The sequence below is a fragment of the Carcharodon carcharias genome, chromosome 28, assembly GCF_017639515.1.
Source record: "Carcharodon carcharias isolate sCarCar2 chromosome 28, sCarCar2.pri, whole genome shotgun sequence".
In the NCBI taxonomy this organism is placed as follows: domain Eukaryota; kingdom Metazoa; phylum Chordata; class Chondrichthyes; order Lamniformes; family Lamnidae; genus Carcharodon; species Carcharodon carcharias.
The window spans coordinates 31,575,528-31,598,641 of NC_054494.1; the positions used below are offsets into that span (position 1 = coordinate 31,575,528).

Here is a 23,114-nt window from a genome sequence, read left to right on the forward strand (position 1 = left end):
TCATTATGCAATATTTAAATTAAAGGGACATTTCAAGAATGGGTTGCTATTCTCAATTAAAGTTAATAATGGGAATACCCTAAAATACAACACAAATATATTACAAGGACAGGACATCAAAAGAAATCCACTCAAGATGTCAGAATGTGAATAACACAGCTGCCCTTGCAGGGTTCATGGGTTTCATCATTCCAAGATAACAAGCTGCATTTTCCATGTTTCTTGGTCATAAGCTGATTTAAACACCGCAGTTTTTTGGGAGGCAGATCAGACTGGGTGGCAGGGTAGAGGAGGGGAGGAGCGAGGGAGGAGGTGGCGGAGTGGCATTGTCACCAGACTAGCAATTCAGAGACCCAGGGTAATGCTCTGGGAACCTGGGCTTGAATCACAGAATCACACAGTGCAGAAGAGGCTCTTTGCCCCAGTGGGTCTGCACTGACACATGAGAAACACCTGACCTACCTATCTAATCCCATTTACCGGCACTTGGCCCATAGCCTCGAATGTTATGACGTGCCAAGTGCTCATCCAGGTACTTTTTAAAGGATTGAGGCAACCTGCCTCCACCACCCTCCCAAGCAGCGCATTCCAGACCGTCACCACCCTCTGGGTAAAAATGTTTTTCCTCACAACCCCCTAAATGTCCTGCCCCTCACCTTGAACTTATGTCACCTCCTGACTGACCCTTCAACTAAGGGGAACAGCTGCTCCCTATCCACCCTGTCCAAGCCCCTCATAATCTTGTACACCTCAATCAGGTCGCCCCTCAGTCTTCTCTGCTCCAATAAAAACAACCCAAGTCTATCCAACCTCTCTTCATAACTTAAATGTTTCATACCTGGCAACATCCTGGTGAATCTCCTCTGCACCTCCTCCAGTACAATCACATCCTTCCTATAATGTGGCAACCACAACTGCACACAGTACTCCAGCTGTGGCCTCACCAAGGTTCTATACAACTCCAACATGATCTCCCTACTTTTGTAATCTGTGCCTCGATTGATAAAGGCAAGTGTTCCATAAGACGTTTTCACCACCCCACTAACATGCCCCTCTGCCTTCAGAGATCTATGGACACACACCCCAAGGTCCCTTTGTTCCTCAGAACTTCCTGGTGTCATGCCATTCATTGAATACTTCCTTGTCAAATTACTCCTTCCAAAGTATATCATCTCACACTTTTCAGGGTTAAATTCCATATGCCACTTATCTGCCCATTTGACCATCCCATCTATATCTTCCTGGAGCCCAAGACACTCAACCTCACTGTTAACCACCCGGCCAATCTTTGTGTCATCCACAAACTTATTAATCCTACCCCCCACATAGTCACCTATGTCATTTATATAAATGATGAATAATAGGGGACCCAGCACAGATCCCTGTGGTACGCCACTGGACACTGACTTCCAGTCACTAAAGCATCCTTCTGTCATCACCCTCTGTCTCCTACAACTAAGCCAATTTTGAATCCACCTTATCAAATTACTCTGTATCCCATGTTCTTTATAAGTCTCCCATGTGGGACCTTGTCAAGGGCTTCGCCGAAATCTATATAAACTACATCAACTACACTACCCTCATCTACACACCTGGTCACCTCCTCAAAAAATTCAATCAAATTTTTTAGGCATGGCCTCCCTCTGACAAAGTCACGCTGACTATCCCTGATCAAACCTTGCCTCTCCCAATGGAGATAGATTCTCTCCTTCAGAATTTTCTCCTATAGTTTCCCTACCATTGACTTGAGACTCACTGGCCCGTAGTTCCCTGGCTTATCTCTACAACCCTTCTTAAATAGCAGTATCACATTAGCTGTTTTCCAGTCCTCCGGCACCTCCCCCATGGCCAGAGAGGAATTAAAAATTTAGGTCAGAGCCTGTGATCTCCTCCCTTGCCTCCCTCAGCAGTCTGGGACACAAATCATCCGGACCTGGAGATTTGTCCACTTTTAAGCCTGCCGACGCCTCCAATACTTTGTCACTCCCTATATGAATTTGCTCAAGAACCTCGCAGTCTCTTCTCCCCGAGTTCCATACCTTCATCCTCATTCTCTTGGGTGAAGAAGATGTGAAGTATTCATTTATCACTCTACTGATGTCCTCTGGCTCCACTCATAGATTGCCCCTTGGTCCCTAATGGGCCCTATTCTTTTCCTGGTTATCCTCTTCCCATTGATATACTTGTAGAATATCTTGGGTTTTTCCCTACTTTTACCAGCCAAAACCTTCTCATATCCCCTCTTTGCTTTCCTAATTGCTTTCTTAAGCTCCACCTTGCACTTTCCATACTCCACTAATGCCTCCGCTGATTTGCTTCCCTTGTACCTGCTAAAAGTCTCTCTTTTCCTTCTCATCGTATCCTGAATATCTCTGGTCATCCATGGTTCTCTGGGCTCGTTACTCCTGCCTATTACCCTAGAGGGAACATGTTGAGCCTGTACCCTCCCCATTTCCTTTTTGAACGCCCCCCCCATTGCTCCTCTGTAGATTTCCCCACAAGTAGCTGTTCCCAGTCTACCTTGGCCAGATCCTGCCTTATTTTACTAAAATCCGCTCTCCCCCAATCCAAAACATTTTTTTTGCAACTTGTCTATTTCTTTGTCCATAACAAGCTTAAATTGTACGATGTTGTGGTCGCTATCACTAAAATCCCAACACGGCAGATGGTGGAATTTGAATTCAATATAAAAAAATCTGGAATTAAAAGTCTAATAAACATGAAACCATTGTCAATTGTTGTAAAAACCCATCTGATTCACTAATGTCCTTCAGAAAAGGAAATCTGCTGTCCTTACCTAGTCTGGCCTACATGTGACTCCAGACCCACAGCAATGTGCTTGACTCTTAAATGCCTTCTGAAATTGTCTAGCAAGCCACTCAGTTCTCAAAGGCATGGTCAATAAATGCGAAGCTCACATCCCATGAACGGATTAAAAAAAGTGGCTAATAGCAATCGCAACAGCTTAAATCCCTTAATTTTTCATTTTTTGCCTTAACACATCATAAAATTTTGGTTCATAAATTCTTTATTGCAGGTAATCAGAATAAAATAACTGCTACGTAAACTTCATTATACATTTTTAATTTTCACAGAAGTAATAACCCACACTCGATATCCTACTAGAAAGATTCCAGCTCATACACATTGGCAAACACTTTGATTGTAAATATAGATTTTTTTGTAACATAATGGAACATATATTGCTGCACACCAATAATTGGGGCTTTATTTCTCACTTGGAACCTTTAATTTATTTTAAAGTGAAGCTTCAACTGCAATAGGAAAACAATCCAAGGTAACCCAATCAGATGTGTGAAGTGGTAAATACCAAACTACATATAAATCTAAATAAAGTAAGCTTGAAGAGTTCGTGTCATCATAAAAAAAACTGTGGCCAATTTTAAAAATAATAATACAGTAGAGAAAATACACAGAAGATTTAAAAAAGGGCAAAAAGATTGGCAGAGAGAGAGTGAGAATAGAATGGCTGTTAATATAAAAAGGAACCAAATAGCCTTTTATGAATACAGACAGTAAAAAAGGCCGTCAGAGGGTGGGGACCAAAAAGGCAGAGGACATGAGTACTTTTCATCTTCACTGGAGAAGAGAACGCTGCCAATGGATCAGTAGAAGAGGTGATAGTAGTGATATTGGACATGGCAAAAATAGATAAAGAGGACGTAATTAATTTTATAGGATGTACAGGTACAAAAACACCTGGGAATGAATGTACACAAATCTTTGAAGATGACAGGACAAATTGAAAAGGCTGTTATGAAAGCATCAATAAAGATGTCAGAATACAAAAGCAAGGAAAGTTATACTAAACCTTTACAAATCATTAGTTAGGACCCAGCTGCAGTATTATTTCTATTTCTGTGCACCACACTTCAGGAAAGATGTTAAGGCCTTCAAGATAGTGCAGAAGGGGTTTACTAGAATGGTTCCAGGGATGAAGGACTTCAGTTACGTGGAAAGATTGGACAAGCTGGGCTTGTTTGCCTTCAAACATGGAAGGTTAAGAGATGTTTAAACTCATGAAGGGTTATGATAGAGTAAATTAGGAGAAACCATTTCCACTGACAGTAGGGCCGGCAACCAGAGTGCACAGATTTAAGGCAAATGGCAAAGAATCAGAGGTGACTTGAGGAGACAGTGAGCTGCTAAATCTGAGGAATGTGTTGCCACAAAGGGTGATGGAATCAGAATCAAAAAGAATTTTCAAATGGAATTGGAGATATACTTAAAGGGAAAAAAAATCAGAGAGCTATGGGGAAAGGATGGGGTTAACTGGATAGCCCTACCAAAGATCTGGCACAGGTAGGATGGGCCGAATGGTCCCCTTTGTGCTCTATGATTCAGTAAAGCAATACAAAAAATACCTTCAGTAAAAAAAAAGCTCCTTTGATAGTTAGTGGATGGTGGCAGCATGTTTTGAAAAAGTTAAAACTTTACAAAATTCCCTGATTATTCAGAAGCTTATGTGACAGGTACAAGAATCATACAGGCTAGAGGTAGCATTATCTATGCTAGAATAAATCATCCTAATGACAACTATCGCAGCAGTATTAGATCAGCACTCCAATTTAGAGATGAGTAGATCCATTTTGTTCTTATTATGAACCTGAAGGTACCACATAAAGATGGGCTTGTGCTAGGCTGCCACATCCATACTGACATTTGCTATCAAAGATCACAAGAAGAATGGCAAATTGAGAAATACTGGAAGTTAAGCTATACTCCAGCAATGAGTCAACATTTTCAGATGAGGAAGAATTTAGTGTGGGTGATGGTGGGGGAGGAGAATTGGCAAAAGAAAGGAAGGGAAAAGACAAGAAAACATTAAAAACACACAGAGACAGTGCCCTCACAACAATTCTGCCCCTGAGGGACTACTTATGCATGCCCTCATCTCTGCCTCTGGCACCCTTGTTGCAACTAAAATCAATCCCCCGCCACTGCTCTGGTATAGTCCCATCAGTGGCTGAGTTTTGGTTCATTTCCTCAGCCTTGAGAATAAAGAATACAATGAGTACACAGATGGAAAACAAGTCACTCTACAGTGACGTTTAAAAAAAGTAATCCAAAAATAATTGTTATTCCAAAAATAAAAATTGCAAGGACGAAAATTAAACACTAGGTGGAAGGGTTTTACTTCACACCAGAATATTAAGGCTATGACATATCATTTCGCCCTTTGAGATTGAGTTTTTTGCCAACTTCTTAGAGCCAGCACCAAGAATACCCTTACACAGCCACTGATGAAGTGGGATGTCAGTTTTAACAGTTGTGCCCAGAATTTATCAAAACCTGCTAACCAAATATTTTTGGAGGCAAATCACGTATTTAAGAACCCGTAAATAAAAGATGTGATGAGAGCACGGGGGCAATCAGGTGGCACCTCCAGTGTGAATCCTGTCCCAGTGAATCGAACCAAAGACTTTATTTTGCTTGCAGTTTATGACATTCTAAGAATTAATTGTGCCATAACACCACAATACAAATCAGTAGAAACTGTATTTGCAGACAGACACTGCCTCCCAATGGTAAAACAACAGGTAATACTAATTAGAAATGCTATTCATGATGATCCTAACTTTAGGAATGAATGTCAAACATAATAGCTGTACATTTTTTGCACCAACCCATCCTCACCTCCATTACCCCATCATAATCATTAGTTAGAGGTCTTAGCTCTTAACTGTTCCACAGCGGGTAAATTGAAGAATATAATTAAAAGTTTATGTTGCCAAGCTGCTTAATCCTGTTGTTGCCAAACCCTCCCACAAGTCTCTCAACACGTGACACAGGCACTGTACATGACATTATGCTTTCATAAAGGTCAATCAGCTCGCTCAGTGCTGTGCATTTCAATCAAATCTAAGAAGCATTAACAAGCTTTTTATACAGGAAGCTAGAATGAAGAACAAAAGGTTGCAATGGATTTCAAGCTGGAACAAATGCTGCAGAATGAAACTGAGGGTCAAGAAGAAATCAATGTATGGGTCCATCACTGATTAAAAATTGTACACTCTTGCGTTTCACTTACCACAGATTAGCTAGCTGTGAAATGCTTGTCACAATACGGTGAAAACTTAGTTCTGCATAATAGTATAAAAGGTGAACATCTTTGAATGAATGGGTTCCATAAAGTGCTCTAATGGAAGTAGCAGCACAAATATCTATTTAGAATACTTCCTTATAGTAAGTGTATATTATGGCCTCAAGAGTTCAAGTAAAACACAGTTGCTGCTTACATCAAGGCAGTTTTGTTTACCTCCATTAAAAAGGGTTATAAAGCTGTAAATATTCTTAATACCAGCTAATAATATACTCTGCATTATATTAGAATGTTCCTACTCTAAAACAACAGATGGTCCAACCTGACAATGGAGATGTTAGTCCTCCCATCCACCTACGTCACCACTTCAACTAATCTGAAGTTTACTCCTCCATTACCCTACCTGGGAGGTCATTCCAAGTATTGATCACTTCTGTATGAAGAACTTCTTCCCAAAATCTTAAATTCACCAGAATCAACCTATGCCTTGGAAATCGTCTTTTAACTGTTTTACTCTACGGAACCCCTTCTTTGAATGTCTTGCCTTTCTTGAATTAGTATTTTACTTTTCATTCCACTGACAACAAATATATAAACAGAAAATGCTGGGAATACTCGGCATCAGGCAGCATCTGTGAAGAAGCAATAACCAATGCTTCAGGCCTGAAGCCCCTCCACAAAGCTAGGAGAAAGTACAGATCAACAACATCTTAAAAAGAACACAACAGAGAAACAAATTGAAAATGAAGAGGTGAAAAAGGAAAAAAAAAAACTTGCGTTTCTATGGCACGTTACTTGACCACTGTGCATCAGCATCCGTGAATATTGCTGAAGACATTCGGTAGGACCAAAAAAAATGCTAGTTATTTGTTCAAATGGGAAACTTGTGAATTGTAATTTCTCAGGACAGATGGCACTGACTGGTGATAATCGGGAAACCAAAAAAAGAACAAGGGCTTTAAAGCTGATGGACTGATTGGGTGGTTCTCAATAAGAAGCACATGCTGGAAAAAAAGGAGACTGCTTTTGCAAATTATTATCTTGGACTTTCAATTTCAAAATAGCAAAAACTATTACATTACAGGAAAAGTTATCCAAACAGGTAATTAACTCCAACACATACTTTGCTCCTTGTATTTTGTTCTATTGTACTGGCAATATGTCAAACTCTTTCAAGATTCTGATTCCCTATTAATTTTCAACATTTTAGATGCTTTAGCTTGTTAAAAGCTCTGGCCTATATTTAATATTCTACCAAACTTAAGACAATGGCATTTGAAGCTTGAGACAATTGTCACTGCAAGGTAGCTTCTTTCGACTAACGATAATCATTAATCCCAAGTTCATTCCATCTATGAAAGGATAAAATAATGCTAATTTATTTTCTAAATCATCAGGGGATAAGGTCCATTTATGGAAAATACCTGGAATTAACGGAAAGAGAAAATAGTTCCGAGGTATTTATCCTTGTTATAGCCACTTTCATTTGCATCCAATTATATACAAAAATTAAAATAGTTGAATTAATTTTGATGGTATTGCTAATGAAATGACTGCTCTGCTGAGTTTCTACATTGGGAGTGTTTGAATAAATAATAGAAATCTAACATTGCATTTATACATGGGAACACTGATATTGAAGATATCTTGTATTTTACCTTCACTTTGAACTCTTAACTACTTATCACATTTTCATTTATTTGGAGAAAACAAGGAAAATATTTTTTGCATCATAAAATTTGCTACTATCACCAAGCCATGCAAACAGATGACAAAGAAAAGGGGGAATTTTAGCATTTAATGACAACAGTCATCACATATCTCCCTAATAACCAAGGGGAATGACATATCTTATTCCTGGGAGGAGGACGTTGAAAATATAAACTTTTCTCTCAAGTAGAGTACTAATAGGACCTATTAAATTGTAAATGTAGAGCTTTTGCTTACCCAGCTTGCAAGGAGTATCCTCAGGCAGATCAACATCCAACATGAGGTCATCTTCATCCAGATCCCCTGACTCCAGGTTATTCAGAATATCCTGCAGGGAAATGAGCAAAGAAACAGTCTCAGAAAAATGTACTGAAAAGGGAAGTTAGCTTTTCCCTTGATAAAACATAAAAGCTAGAAACTGGGTTTTCTCTTCTAAACAGGTTCAGATGTCATCTCCATTTTTCAAAAAGTTGTATGTTAGCAAAATATTCCACAATTTTTAGTTTAAATAATGGATTCCATGCTAAAAATGTAAACTTATTAACCAATTTTTAACGGAATTTCACTTCAATATGTTTTCCAGCACATTTCCTTGCTTCATGGTTTGGACCATGATGTCCTGAGTTAATGGATTAATAAAGGTTCGGGAAGTAGTGAAGAAGAATTTAACGAAAACAAAGTACAAGTAACGGAACCTACCTCATCGTTGACTAAAGGCACAGACAAATGCCAAGCGCTAGAATAAAAATGTTACTTTTTTTTTAAACACATGAAACTTTCATAGTTAATGAAAACTGGGTCATGAGTGTCATTCAGGGCATCATCAAAGGGGTTCAGACAGTGAATTGTTGCCAAGAAAGGCTCAATCATTTGTTCTGTCTTGTTTCCCACCTGCACTGGCAGCTGAACTTGTTAAAAGTTTTCCTTTGGTTCCCCCGACCTCATCCTCCCACCACCCCCAGTACACTGATGCATACAGAAACAACTATCAGAGATTTTACTGGGATAACAGAACAAGGAGCAATCATATAAGCCCTCACCCTTGTCGCCTTCCTCATTTTGTCTCACAGATCTTTCAGGGACATCAAGCACACTTGGATTGACTTATATTTGACTAAAACATACCTTCAAGGATTATGAAAAACATCCTGTGCAGACCAAAAAACAGGCAACAAGAGATAATTGAGCTTACATTTTAACTGAAAGCTTTTCTCGGCTAAAGGATAGTATTTGTTCCAACACAAGGAAGAAGTGAATTCAGTATGTAGCATTGGAGAGACTAGATAGTCAGTCCAGTGTAATATGAAAATAAAGCTCCCCCTGCATTTGAAAGAGGATACATGATCCAGTGTGCCAGTCAATGGAAAGGGCAAATAGTGTTAATCAACTAGAAAATGAACCACAGAAACTGCAACTGCACAAATTAATCTCATGGCATGCTGGGTGCTCCTGTAACGTACTTTCAGGAGGCAAACATTTTGTTGCAGAAAATCTTCCAAGCTACGAAAGGGAACCAACAGGTTTTTAATTATTATTTAATCAAATACAGGAAAATGAAGACAGAATACCGCTCTAAACTATTTTACGCTTTCTATTTTTCATGATTGGCAGTGAGGTACTTATAAAAGGGAGAAAAATAGCAAATGCTGGAAATCCTATACAAAAATAGATAATAAATAGGAGGTTTCTCTGCATCAGGAAAAAGTGGTTACCAGTTTGGCTTGAATGTTACTAGATTTTCGGTAATGAGATAGGTTTGTTATTTAATGTTCTGTCTAGAGTTTTAAGCAAGACTCTCAAATGGAAATTTGAATGTGAACAATCCTGCAGGGTAATAAATCACATCATTTCAAGCAATGACTTGCTTCAGTGCCACTCTTAAAATAAACCATTAGGTTTGCTTTAATTTTTTATATTCATTCATGGGATGTGGGCATGATGGGCAAGGTCAGCATTTATTGTGCATCCACAATTGTCCTCGAGAAGATAGAGAAGACTTGCTTCTTGAATACAACTGTGTAGCTTGCTAAGTCATTTCAGAGTCAGTTAAGAATCAACCGCTTTGCTGTGGGTGTTGAGTCACTTATAGACCAGATTGGGTAAGGACAGATATCATTTGCTGAACACTAATGAACCAGATGAGTTTTCACAATAATCTCATAGTTTTGTCATCAATCTTACTCAGGATACCTTTCTATCCCAGATTTATTTAATCAAATTTATTAATTGGATTTAAATTCCCTAGGTGTCATGACAATATTCAACTCACATCTCCAGACCAGGTCTCTGGATTACTAGTCCAGTAACATAACTGTTAGGCTACCATACCCCTTGAATGGTGTCACATACTAGAAAAGGTCAATTGGTTGGTCTGAAGCAGGTGGTTGTTGATTCAATCTCAGTCCAGTACTAGCACAGCTAACAACTCACATTTATATAAAGGCTTACTGTTGTAAAACATCCCAAGATGCTTCAGCGAAGTATAATCAGACCAAATTTGCATTGAGGCAAATATGATAATGGGGGAGAGTAGAAGGTTTTGTGGTGGGGGGGGCGGGGGGAGAGAAGATGATGACCAAAGGAGTGGGTTTTAAAGAAGGTCTTCCAATAGGAGAAGCAAATGGAGAAGTGGAGAGGTTTAGGGAGCAAAGTCCAAAGTGAAGGGACAACACTGCTGAAGGCACGGCTGGTGAGAGTGCCATCCCAGAAAAGAAAGGAAGGTTTATATTTACACAAAAACTTTCATGACCACGATACAATAAATGAGGTTTTTTATGAAATGTAATTACTGTTTTAATGTAGGAAATGCAGCAGCCTATTTGCACAGAGCACAGACAGCAATTTGATAATGATGAGATAATCTGTTATTTTCTATTGAGGTTGGTTGAGGGATAAATATTGGACAGGGGCAAACGTCATGCACTGGAGAGGCCTCGGATGGTTGTAGGGGCAGAAAAGGTTAGAGATGGGGAAGGGAACCATAAAAGAATTGAAGCACGAGAATGAGAATTTTAATTTTGAAACTTTGGGAGGGTGCAGGAGTGGGGGGTTGGGAACAGGTCAGCGAGCACAATTGTGATGAGCTGGTAGTATTTGGTACAGGGTATGATACAGGCAGAAGAATTTTGGACAACCTGAAATTTATGAAGGATGGAGATGGAAAGCCAGTCAGGAGAACATTGGAACAGAAAAGTCAGGAGGTGACCAGGGGCATAGGTAAGGGTTTTAGCAGGTAGATAATGTTACAGAAGTGGCATCAGGCAATCTTTATGATAGGCATAATGTTAGGAGCTCAACTTGAAGACAAATAGAAACCCAGTTACAATATAAACTAGGCTGACACTTCAGTGCAATGCATGATGCTGCTGAATTGGTGCAGGCACCCTTTTTCAGTGAGGACAATCAACCCATGTTCAAATGAACATTAAAGGTCCAATGGCACTGTTCAAGCAATAGCGTCCTGGCCAAAGTTCCTAATAGATCAACACCACTAAAAGACGACTAATTGGTTGCCCATCTTAATGCTGTTTATAGAACCATCCTCTGTGCAAATTGGCTGCCACTTCTGCCAACATAATGGCCAATTCAATTCTAAGTAATGGTTTGTGTATTAAGTACTTAAGTATTAAGTGCTTTTGCACATTTGAGAGGTGATAAAGCACTGTTAAGATGCACATCTTTCTTTCTTTCCCAAGTGCAGCCAAACACTTTTTGTTTCTAAGTGGAAACAGCCACTAGAAATTGGCAGTGAAGAACAGAAGCGGTAATTGGCATGGGCAGGACATGGGCAGGATTAATCACAAACTGAGTTAGCATTTGTCACCTGCAAAATCTTAACTGTGGATCCCCCAGCCTGCTGACAAATGCTAACTGCTGGTCATGAAACAAACCCTTATGTATGTCTTACAACAAACACAGTTAACTTCCAATAATCCTCTTACCCTCCTTACTATTTCTTTCATCATCTTCAAGTGAGAAACAAGCCAAAAACAATAATTTGAGAAGGAATATGACAAGGAAAATAAGACTGGCAAGGACTAAATCTGAGAACAGAATGACATTTAACATAAAAGGAAACGCAAAAATCTTTTGCTGGCATGTAAATAGCAGGCAGGTAATAAGAAGCAGGGTGGGTCATATTAGGGACAAAAAGCGATATATATGCTAAAAGCTGCAGGGCAAGGCTAGAAAATAAGTCATTTGCATCGGTGTTTATTATGCAAGGGGATGCTGACAAAATATCAGGACAGTTAGACGGTAGAGATAATGGAGGAGGTTGAAATTGCTCAGCAGGACGCACAGGAAAGACTGGCCAAACATACACTGGATAAGTCACCTGGTCTAGATGGCTTGAATCCCAGATTGCTAAAGGAAGTGGGGGTGTGGAGATAATCGAATGACTGCCAAAATCTTCCAAACTTCCCTAGATATGGGGAGATGCAAGAGGTTTGGGGAGTGGCAAAAAGTGACACACTTATTCAAGAGAGGGGGTAATGACATTTCTTGTAAATACAGGCCAGTCAGTTTAACATCAGTGGTGGGTAAGGTTTTAGAAACAATAATCATAGAAAAAAAAAACAGGCACTTAGAGGTGTTTCTTAATTAAGGAGAACCAGCATGGATTTGTATATCACAGATCATGCTTGTCTAATCTAATTGAACTTATTGATGAAGTGACAGAAAATGTTGATGAAGGAAATGCAATGGATGTTGTCGATATGGATTTTAAAATGGTTGATAAAGTACCACATAAAAGCCTGGTGAATAAAATTGAGGCTCATGGAGGATCAATGTCTGCTTGGATAAAAAATTTGGCTTATGGGAAAAAAACAGAGTTGTGGTAAATGGTTGTTTTCAGACTGGAAGATGGTCTTCAGTGGTGTTCCTCGAGGGTCAATGCTAGGACCAGTGCTTTGTTGATATAAATGTTATGTCGTGCAGTTACAATACTACAAATTTTTAGAAAAGCTGTTTTGAAGGTCACATTTTGTAAGCCTTAAAGACTGTTTCCAAAATGGACTCTGAAGGTCACCTGACTTCCTCCTTCTGGATTTGGGCTAGAACCCCTTCAGCCAGATAAAGAGACGACATCCTCAGGCCAATATGTTTAAAATTCAATTTGTGTTCCAAAAGAGTGTACAGAAACTCATTGACTTAATGGCTTTTTCTCCAAACACAAAGACATTAACTGATAAGCCATTGTAAGGTGTGAACAACCTTGGCCCTTTGGATCACTACCAGGGGTTAAGAAAACTTTGGATAACTGTGATGGAATTACCACTTGCCTTATTTGGCATTCTTGTACAGGTCACATGATAATGGTGGCCATCTTGACCTACCTGCAAAAAGAACTGAAAATGGCAGGAAGGGGCAGATCCACAGAGAACCATCTTGAAGAAGCTTCAACCCAGGGAGAGACAGAAAAAGGCATCTAAAAACAGCTGCTGGTCTGCTGTAAATTAACTGGGTAGCTGAAAGTGCCACGCCTGGAGAACAGAAATAGGGACCATCTCTCCTCCCTGTAAACCTGATTCCACCTACTAGCCTCACATATTAAAGCAATTCAACAGTAGAAGCCATTACAGCTGCACAGACACTCCGACAACTTCAAATCCTTCACTTCAGACAACACAACATCTCAACAACAAAAATATCAGGCATGCACTGAATATGGACTGGTCCGGAGGTCCCCAGCATCACAAATGCTATTCTTCAGCCAATTTGATTCACTCCATTTGATATTAAGAAATGGCTGAAGGCACTGGAAACTACAAAGGCTATGGGGCCTGACAATGTTCCAGCAATAGTGCTGAAGACTTGTGCCCCAGAGCTTGCTGCGCCCCTAGCCAAGCTGTTCCAGTACAGCGACAACATTGGCATCTACCAGGCTACATGGAAAATTGTCCAGGTACGTCCTGTACACAAAAAGCAGGACAAATCCAACCTGGCTAATTGCCGCCCCATCAGTCTACTCTCCATCATCAGTAAAGAAATGGAAGGGGTCATCAACAGTGCTATCAAGTGGCACTTTCTTAACAATAACCTGCTCACTGACACCCAGTTTCGGTTCCACCAAGGCCACTCAGCTCCTGACCTCATTACAGCCTTGGTTCAAACATGGACAAAACAGCTGAGCTCCAGAGGAGAGGTGAGAGTGACTGCACTTGATATCAAGGCAGCATTTGACTGGAGTGTGGCATCAGGGATCCCTTGCAAAACCATAGTCAATGGGAGTCAGGGGGAAAACTCTCTCCTGGCTTGAGTCATACCTAGCACAAAGGATGATGGTTATGGTTGTTGGGGGTCAGTCATCTCAGCTCCAGGATATCACTGCAGGAGTTCTTCAGGGTAATGTCCTCGGTCCAACCACCTTCAGCTGCTTCATTAATGACCTTCCTTCCATCACAAGGTCGGAAGTGGGGATGTTCGCTGATGATTGCGCAATGTTCACCACCATTCACGACTCCTCAGACACTGAAGCAGTCCATGTCCAAATGCAGCAAGACCTGGACAATATCCATGCTTGGGCTGACAAATAGCAAGTAACACTCGCGCCACACATGTGTCAGGCAATGATCATCTCCAACAAGAGAGAATCCAACCATCGCCCCTTGACGTTCAATGGCATTACCATTGCTGAAACCCCCACTATCAACATCCTGTAGGTTACCATTGACCAGAAACTGAACTGGACTAGTCATATAAATACAGTGGCTACAAGAGGTCAGAGGCTAGGGATCGTGCAACGAGTAACTCACCTCCTGACTCCCCAAAGCCTGTCCACCATCTACAAGGCACAAGTCAGGAGTGTGAATACTCCCACCTTGCCTGGATGAGTGCAGCTCCAACAACACTCAAGAAGCTGTACACCATCCAGGATAAATTAGTCCACTTGATTTACACCACATCCACAAACATTCACTCCCTCCACCATCGACGCACAGTAGCAGCAGTGTATACCATCTACAAGATGCACTGCAGGAATTCACCAAGACTCCTTAGAAAGCACATTCCAAACCCACAACCACTACCATCTAGAAGGACAAGGGCAGTAGATAGATGGGAACACCATCATCTGGAAGTTCCCTTCCAAATCACTCACCATCCTGAATTGGAAATATATCGCCATTCTTCCACTGTCGCTGGGTCAAAATCATGGAACTCCCTTCCTAATAGCACTGTGGGTCTATCTACACCACACGGACTGCAGCAGTTCAAGAAGGCACCACCTTCTCAAGGGCAACTAGGGATGGGCAATAAATGCTGGCCCAGACAGCGAAGCCCATGTCCCTTGAATGAATAAAAAAATTGAGTCAAAGTGCCAAGACCTTTAGAGACATGCAATTAATGGGTTAGTAGGATTGCAAATAACTTATCAAAAGCTAGAGATGAGAAATAGTGGATGACATACAAAGCTAATTTCAGTGAGCAATAAAGAGGTATTAACGGTAAAGAAAAGCAATGAAAAAAAGTAAAGCAGTGAAAAGGCATGGGAAGTGTTTATAAACAGATACTGCGGATCTGCTGTGTACTTGTTGATTTTGGATACAGAAGGAACTCAATGGATTTCTACTTAATAGCAATAAAACCAACTTCATATGAACCAGCATCCAAGTATATTTAATGCTCTTGCTGGTCTTCTTTGCATATTAATCATGGGGCTCACATTTTAAAAAAAAGCCTTAGCTTGAATCTTACTGCAGGCTAGAACAAAGGCTGAACAAGGTCACATCTGGCCTGCTGGAATCGATTAAACATCCCTGGTCTATTGCAACAAAAAAAAAAAATGCTGTAAAGGAATTACAATTTCTGAATAAGCCATATGCCTATAATTCGGGGAACTTAAACTCAAAACTGAATGCACAAGCAGACCTTTGATAACTATACATAATGAAAAGATCAGACAAACAAAGAGTCTGCAATTTACATTTTTACTGGTGTCAGCAAGTTTGAGTGTTGAGCCAGATCATTAAATGAAATATACTTTACCTCAACATTGATTTTTACTGAGCATTTTCATTCAACATTGGAAACTTAGTAATAATAGCATAATTCTAGCAGGATAAGTTATAGCAAATATAAGAATCTTGTAACAAAATATTGGAAACTGTCCCAGCAGATGTGTGAAATTAGTACAGATCATGAGGCCCACACTGACTTCATTAAGGCTTATAATATTCTGACCCACTTTTTGGATGCATCAGGTACAAAATTTGAACAAATTGAAATGTTAAAATTGAAAGTCAAGTATCTTCTCTTTATACACAAATTACTAGTAAAATCTAATACTCTTCAGGACAACTGAACTCCAAGAGAATTACTGACGATAAAGGTTGTTCATATGCATCTTTAACAACACATTGCCCCAACAATTCATAACTACAGCACAACATGATCAAAACTACAAACAGAATTACAATTTAAAATATTACTCCCAAAAACTTAGCACCGTCATAGTTCAAAGTACAGAAAATTACTGCCTTTTTTATTTTCTAGCTAACGATTGCAAACTGTGTACTTTATCAAGGTGATGGGTGTTAAATCGGAGCACCCCGAATTAGTATCAGAGTTTCAAAAAAAAAAATACAAAACAGACTTCCTTCTGCACTAACACAAAATTTGGGAAAGTAGTTGATAATGAAGAAGATCGTTATAGATTTCAGGATGACAGATTGGATGATGAAATAGGCAGAAGCATGGCAGATGAAGTTCAATGTGGAAAAGTTTAAAATGATGCACTTTAGGAGGTTAACATAGAAATATAGTATGCTTTAAATGGCATGATTTTAAAAAGTGTTGTTGAGCATAATACTCTATTGCCTTTGTGATTATATATGCAAATCCTTAAAAAGTGGCAGGGCAAGTTGATAAGGTGATTTTGAAAAAGCACGTGGTTAAAAAAGCACACGATTAGCAGGCAGAAAACAGGGAGTAGGAATAAATGGAGAATTTTCGCATTGGCAGACTAGTGGGGTACCGCAAGGATCAGTCCTTGGGCCCCAGCTATTCACAATATGTATCAATGATTTGGATGTGGGGACCAAATGTAATATTTCCAAATTCACAAATGTCAGGAAGATATAATAATTCTCATAATGTTATTTGAATTTATTGTAAAATAGTGGTATCTGTGTGTGTGCGTGCCCGCCCATGTGAGCGCGAGAGAGAGAGAGAGAGAGAGTCTTAACTGGATTAAAGGCAACTGGTCTGAAGGCTTTGATGTAAACATGGGGGAAATTTAGAATGTAAGGGGTAAAAGGGCATTTGCATTTCTAAATAAACCAGGCTAGATTGTTTTCAAAGTAGGGGTGAAGTGTGTCACCCAGCCAGGTGAAGTTAAGAAACAGTGTGTTTATTTTTCCCCAAAGATTACTGATAAAACTTAGCGCTATGAAAGATTTTTATTATCAGGGCGATAAAGTCCAAAGGCACAGTGAAACAATGGGATTTTGCATTCAAAGGGAAAATATGCATAAAGGAGTAAAGGCTATGTGTAATGGGTAGGCATTTTTAAAAACAACAAGTGCCTCAAGCTGCTGTTTTCAAAGAACTGAAGTTGAGAAAACTCACTTTGAATTCAACTGGTTCAGGGTATTGTATGTCACCTTGCCTGGATCTTTTAGAATCTATGTGTCTTACTGTTGCCTTCACAAAAGTGTAACTGGGAGTCAGATTAAGTAGGAGATTTAGAAGTTATCATACTAGTAATTTGTAGATCTATGTATGTGTTTGAAATCATTTCTCTTATTAATAAATATTTAATCTAGTTTTGTAAAAACCTATAACACTTGGAGGTCTTATTACTACTGAATTCAAGGCATGCATCTCAAAATTTATACAAATTGCAAAACAAGTTATAGAATCATAGAGTCAGAGTTATACAGCACCGGATCAGGCCCTACAGCCCATCATATCCATGCGAGCCATCAAGCACATATCTATTCAATCCTATTTTCTAGCACTTGGCCCGTAGCCCTGTATGCTATGGAGTTTCAAATGATCATCTAAATACTTAAGTGCTGTGAGGGTTCCTGCCTCTACCACCCCCTCAGGCAGTGTGTTCCAGATTTCAACCACCCTCTAGGTGAAAATTTTTTTCCTCAAATCCCCTCTAAACCTCCTGCCACTTAATTTAAATCTATGTCCCATGGTTATTGAAATCTCCACTATGGGGAAATGTTTCTTCTTACCTACCCTATCTATGCTCCTCAATTTTATATGCCTCTATCAGGTCCCCCCCGCTCCCCCAGCCCCCCCACCCCCAGCCTTCTCTGCTGTAAGGAAAGTTATCCTAAGCCTATCTTGTCTCTCTTCATAGCTGAAATGCTGCAGCCTAGACAATATCCCAGTGAAACAAAAACAGAATTACCTGGAAAAACTCAGCAGGTCTGGCAGCATCGGCGGAGAAGAAAAGAGTTGACATTTCGAGTCCTCATGACCCTTCGACAGAACTTGCGTTCGAGTCCAAGAAAGAGTTGAAATATAAGCTGGTTTAAGGTGTGTGTGTGGGGGGCGGAGAGATAGAGAGACAAAGAGGTGGAGGGGGGGGGGGGGGTGTGGTTGTAGGGACAAACAAGCAGTGATAGAAGCAGATCATCAAAAGATGTCAACGACAATAGTACAATAGAACACATAGGTGTTAAAATTAAAGTTGGTGATATTATCTAAACGAATGTGCTAATTAAGAATGGATGGTAGGGCACTCAAGGTATAGCTCTAGTGGGGTTTTTTTTTTATATAATGGAAATAGGTGGGAAAAGGAAAATCTTTATAATTTATTGGAAAAAAAAGGGAAGGGGGAAACAGAAAGGGGGTGGGGATGGGGGAGGGAGCTTACGACCTAAAGTTGTTGAATTCAATATTCAGTCCGGAAGGCTGTAAAGTCCCTAGTCGGAAGATGAGGTGTTGTTCCTCCAGTTTGCGTTGGGCTTCACTGGAACAATGCAGCAAGCCAAGGACAGACATGTGGGCAAGAGAGCAGGGTGGAGTGTTGAAATGGCAAGCGACAGGGAGGTTTGGGTCATTCTTGCGGACAGACCGCAGGTGTTCTGCAAAGCGGTCGCCCAGTTTACGTTTGGTCTCTCCAATGTAGAGGAGACCACATTGGGAGCAACGAATGCAGTAGACTAAGTTGGGGGAAATGCAAGTGAAATGCTGCTTCACTTGAAAGGGGTGTTTGGGTCCTTGGACGGTGAGGAGAGAGGAAGTGAAGGGGCAGGTGTTGCATCTTTTGCGTGGGCATGGGGTTGAGGAGTAGGGAGTGATGGAGGAGTGGACCAGGTGTCCCGGAGGGAGCGATCCCTACGGAATGCCGATAAAGGGGGTGAAGGGAAGATGTGTTGGGTGGTGGCATCATGCTGGAGTTGGCGGAAATGGCGGAGGATGATCCTTTGAATGCGGAGGCTGGTGGGGTGATAAGTGAGGACAAGGGGGACCCTATCATGTTTCTGGAGGGAGGAGAAGGTGTGAGGGCTGATGCGCGGGAGATGGGCCGGACACGGTTGAGGGCCCTGTCAACGACTGTGGGTGGAAAACCTCGGTTAAGGAAGAAGGAGGACATGTCAGAGGAACTGTTTTTGAATGTAGCATCATCGGAACAGATGCGACGGAGGCGAAGGAACTGAGAGAATGGGATGGAGTCCTTACAGGAAGCGGGGTGTGAGGAGCTGTAGTCAAGATAGCTGTGGGAGTCGGTGGGTTTGTAATGGATATTGGTGGACAGTCTATCACCAGAGATTGAGACAGAGAGGTCAAGGAAGGGAAGGGAAGTGTCAGAGATGGACCACGTGAAAATGATGGAGGGGTGGAGATTGGAAGCAAAATTAATAAATTTTTCCAAGTCCTGACGAGAGCATGAAGCGGCACCGAAGTAATCATCGATGTACCGGAGAAAGAGTTGTGGAAGGGGGCCGGAGTAGGACTGCAACAAGGAATGTTCCACATACCCCATAAAGAGACAGGCATAGCTGGGGCCCATGCAGGTACCCATAGCCACATCTTTTATTTGGAGGAAGTGAGAGGAGTTGAAGGAGAAATGGTTCAGTGTGAGAACAAGTTCAGCCAGACGGAGGAGAGTAGTGGTGGATGGGGATTGTTCGGGCCTCTGTTCGAGGAAGAAGCTAAGGGCCCTCAGACCATCCTGGTGGGGGATGGAGGTGTAGAGGGATTGGACGTCCATGGTGAAGAGGAAGCGGTTGGGGCCAGGGAACTGGAAATTGTTGATGTGACGTAAGGTGTCAGAGGAATCACGGATGTAGGTGGGAAGGGACTGGACAAGGGGAGAGAGAAGGGAGTCAAGATAATGAGAAATGAGTTCTGTGGGGCAGGAACAAGCTGAGACGATCGGTCTACCAGGGCAGTTCTGTTTGTGGATTTTGGGTAGGAGATAGAAGCGGGCCGTCCGAGGTTGGGCGACTATCAAGTTGGAAGCTGTGGGAGGGAGATCCCCAGAGGAGATGAGGTCAGTGACAGTCCTGGAAACAATGGCTTGATGTTCAGTGGTGGGGTCATGGTCCAGGGAGAGGTAGGAGGAAGTGTCTGCAAGTTGACGGTCAGCCTCCGCGAGGTAGAGGTCAGTGCGCCAGACAACAACAGCACCACCCTTGTCAGCGGGTTTGATGACAATGTCAGGGTTGGACCTGAGAGAATGGAGTGCAGTAAGTTCAGAGAGAGACAGGTTGGAATGGGTGAGAGGAGCAGAGAAATTGAGACGACTAATGTCGCGCCGACAGTTCTCAATGAAAAGATCAAGAGAAGGTAAGAATCCAGAGGGAGGGGTCCAGGTGGAGGGAGAATATTGGAGATGGGTAAAAGGATCCGTTGAACTGGGAGAGGACTCCTGCCCAAAGAAGTGAGCCCGGAGACGAAGACGGCGGAAGAAGAGTTCAGCATCATGCCGAGTCCGAAATTCAATGAGGTGAGGGCGTAAGGGTATGAAACTAAGTCCTTTGCTGAGCACTGAACGTTCAGCATCGGAGAGGGGAAGGTCAGGGGGTATAGTGAATACACGGCTGGGGTTGGGATTGGAAGAAAGGGTGGGGACGGAGGAACAGGCAGGGATGGAGGGTCCTAGATGGGTGTTGGTGTCAATGAGTTGTTGCAGCTTGCGTTCCTTAGCACTTAAGAGAAAGAGAAAAAGTTTCTTGTTGAGGCGTCGGATGAGCCGAAGGATAAAATGAAACTGGGGGCACGCGCAGCTTTGAAAAAGGTTACGGCGGTGCTGCTGGAGGGAGAGTTCGAGTGTGTTCATATGGCGGCGCATGGCACTGAGTGTGGATTTCAGAATGTGACGGGAACAGCAGTCCGAGAAACGTTTTATGTCCCGGAGATACCTGTAATCCTGGGTGGGTTCGAAACATGAGGGGTGGAATTTCAGTTGAAATCCACGTGGGGTAAGTCGGAGACGGAGACAGTCACTGAGAAAGGAGATATGGCTGTGAAAGCGGGTTTTAGTAAACACCTTGTCAAACACTAGGAGGGAAATGGAAAGCAAGGAAGGTGAGCAAGACAACAGAGAGATACGGAAATCTTGTCGCAGAGAGGAACAGAACTTCTTCAAGGAGGTAGGCATTTCTTGAAGAGCAGTGGCAGTCAATTAAACACAGAGATAAAAACAAAAAAACTGCGGATGCTGGAAATCCAAAACAAAAACAGAATTACCTGGAAAAACTCAGCAGGTCTGGCAGCATCGGTGGAGAAAAAAAGAGTTGACGTTTCGAGTCCTCATGACCCTTCGACAGAACTTGCGTTCAAGTCCAAGAAAGAGTTGAAATATAAGCTGGTTTAAGGTGTGTGTGTGGGGGGCGGAGAGATAGAGAGACAAAGAGGTGGAGGGGGGGTGGTGTGGTTGTAGGGACAAACAAGCAGTGATAGAAGCAGATCATCAAAAGATGTCAACGACAATAGTACAATAGAACACATAGGTGTTAAAATTAAAGTTGGTGATATTATCTAAACGAATGTGCTAATTAAGAATGGATGGTAGGGCACTCAAGGTATAGCTCTAGTGGGGGTTTTTTTTTTATATAATGGAAATAGGTGGGAAAAGGAAAATCTTTATAATTTATTGGAAAAAAAAGGGAAGGGGGAAACAGAAAGGGGGTGGGGATGGGGGAGGGAGCTTACGACCTAAAGTTGTTGAATTCAATATTCAGTCCGGAAGGCTGTAAAGTCCCTAGTCGGAAGATGAGGTGTTGTTCCTCCAGTTTGCGTTGGGCTTCACTGGAACAATGCAGCAAGCCAAGGACAGACATGTGGGCAAGAGAGCAGGGTGGAGTGTTGAAATGGCAAGCCACAGGGAGGTTTGGGTCATTCTTGCGGACAGACCACAGGTGTTCTGGCCCTCAACCGTGTCCGGCCCATCTCCCGCGCATCCGCCCTCACGCCTTCTCCTCCCTCCCAGAAACATGATAGGGTCCCCCTTGTCCTCACTTATCACCCCACCAGCCTCCGCATTCAAAGGATCATCCTCCGCCATTTCCGCCAACTCCAGCATGATGCCACCACCAAACACATCTTCCCTTCACCCCCCTTATCGGCATTCCGTAGGGATCGCTCCCTCCGGGACACCCTGGTCCACTCCTCCATCACCCCCTACTCCTCAACCCCCTCCTATGGCACAACCCCATGCCCACGCAAAAGATGCAACACCTGCCCCTTCACTTCCTCTCTCCTCACCGTCCAAGGACCCAAACACTCCTTTCAAGTGAAGCAGCATTTCACTTGCATTTCCCCCAACTTAGTCTACTGCATTCGTTGCTCCCAATGTGGTCTCCTCTACATTGGAGAGACCAAACGTAAACTGGGCGACCGCTTTGCAGAACACCTGCGGTCTGTCCGCAAGAATGACCCAAACCTCCCTGTCGCTTGCCATTTCAACACTCCACCCTGCTCTCTTGCCCACATGTCTGTCCTTGGCTTGCTGCATTGTTCCAGTGAAGCCCAACGCAAACTGGAGGAACAACACCTCATCTTCCAACTAGGGACTTTACAGCCTTCCGGACTGAATATTGAATTCAACAACTTTAGGTCGTGAGCTCCCTCCCCCATCCCCGCCCCCTTTCTGTTTCCCCCTTCCCTTTTTTTTCCAATAAATTATAAAGATTTTCCTTTTCCCACCTATTTCCATTATATAAAAAAAAAAACCCCACTAGAGCTATACCTTGAGTGCCCTACCATCCATTCTTAATTAGCACATTCGTTTAGATAATATCACCAACTTTAATTTTAACACCTATGTGTTCTATTGTACTATTGTCGTTGACATCTTTTGATGATCTGCTTCTATCACTGCTTGTTTGTCCCTACAACCACACCCCCCCCCTCCACCTCTTTGTCTCTC

The 23,114-nt window shown here is 41.9% G+C and overlaps 1 protein-coding gene across 3 annotated transcripts in view; it reads right to left on the minus strand.

Moving 5' to 3' along the window:
• LOC121270915 (serine-rich coiled-coil domain-containing protein 2-like) overlaps positions 1–23,114 on the minus strand; it is a 569,579-nt gene that overhangs the window by 447,971 nt on the left and 98,494 nt on the right. For all 3 annotated transcript variants that reach the window (XM_041176518.1, XM_041176517.1, XM_041176519.1), the window contains exon 4: positions 8,012–8,102. In XM_041176518.1, the coding sequence (XP_041032452.1) occupies positions 8,012–8,102 (91 nt within the window). The remainder of the gene's footprint in view (positions 1–8,011; positions 8,103–23,114) is intronic.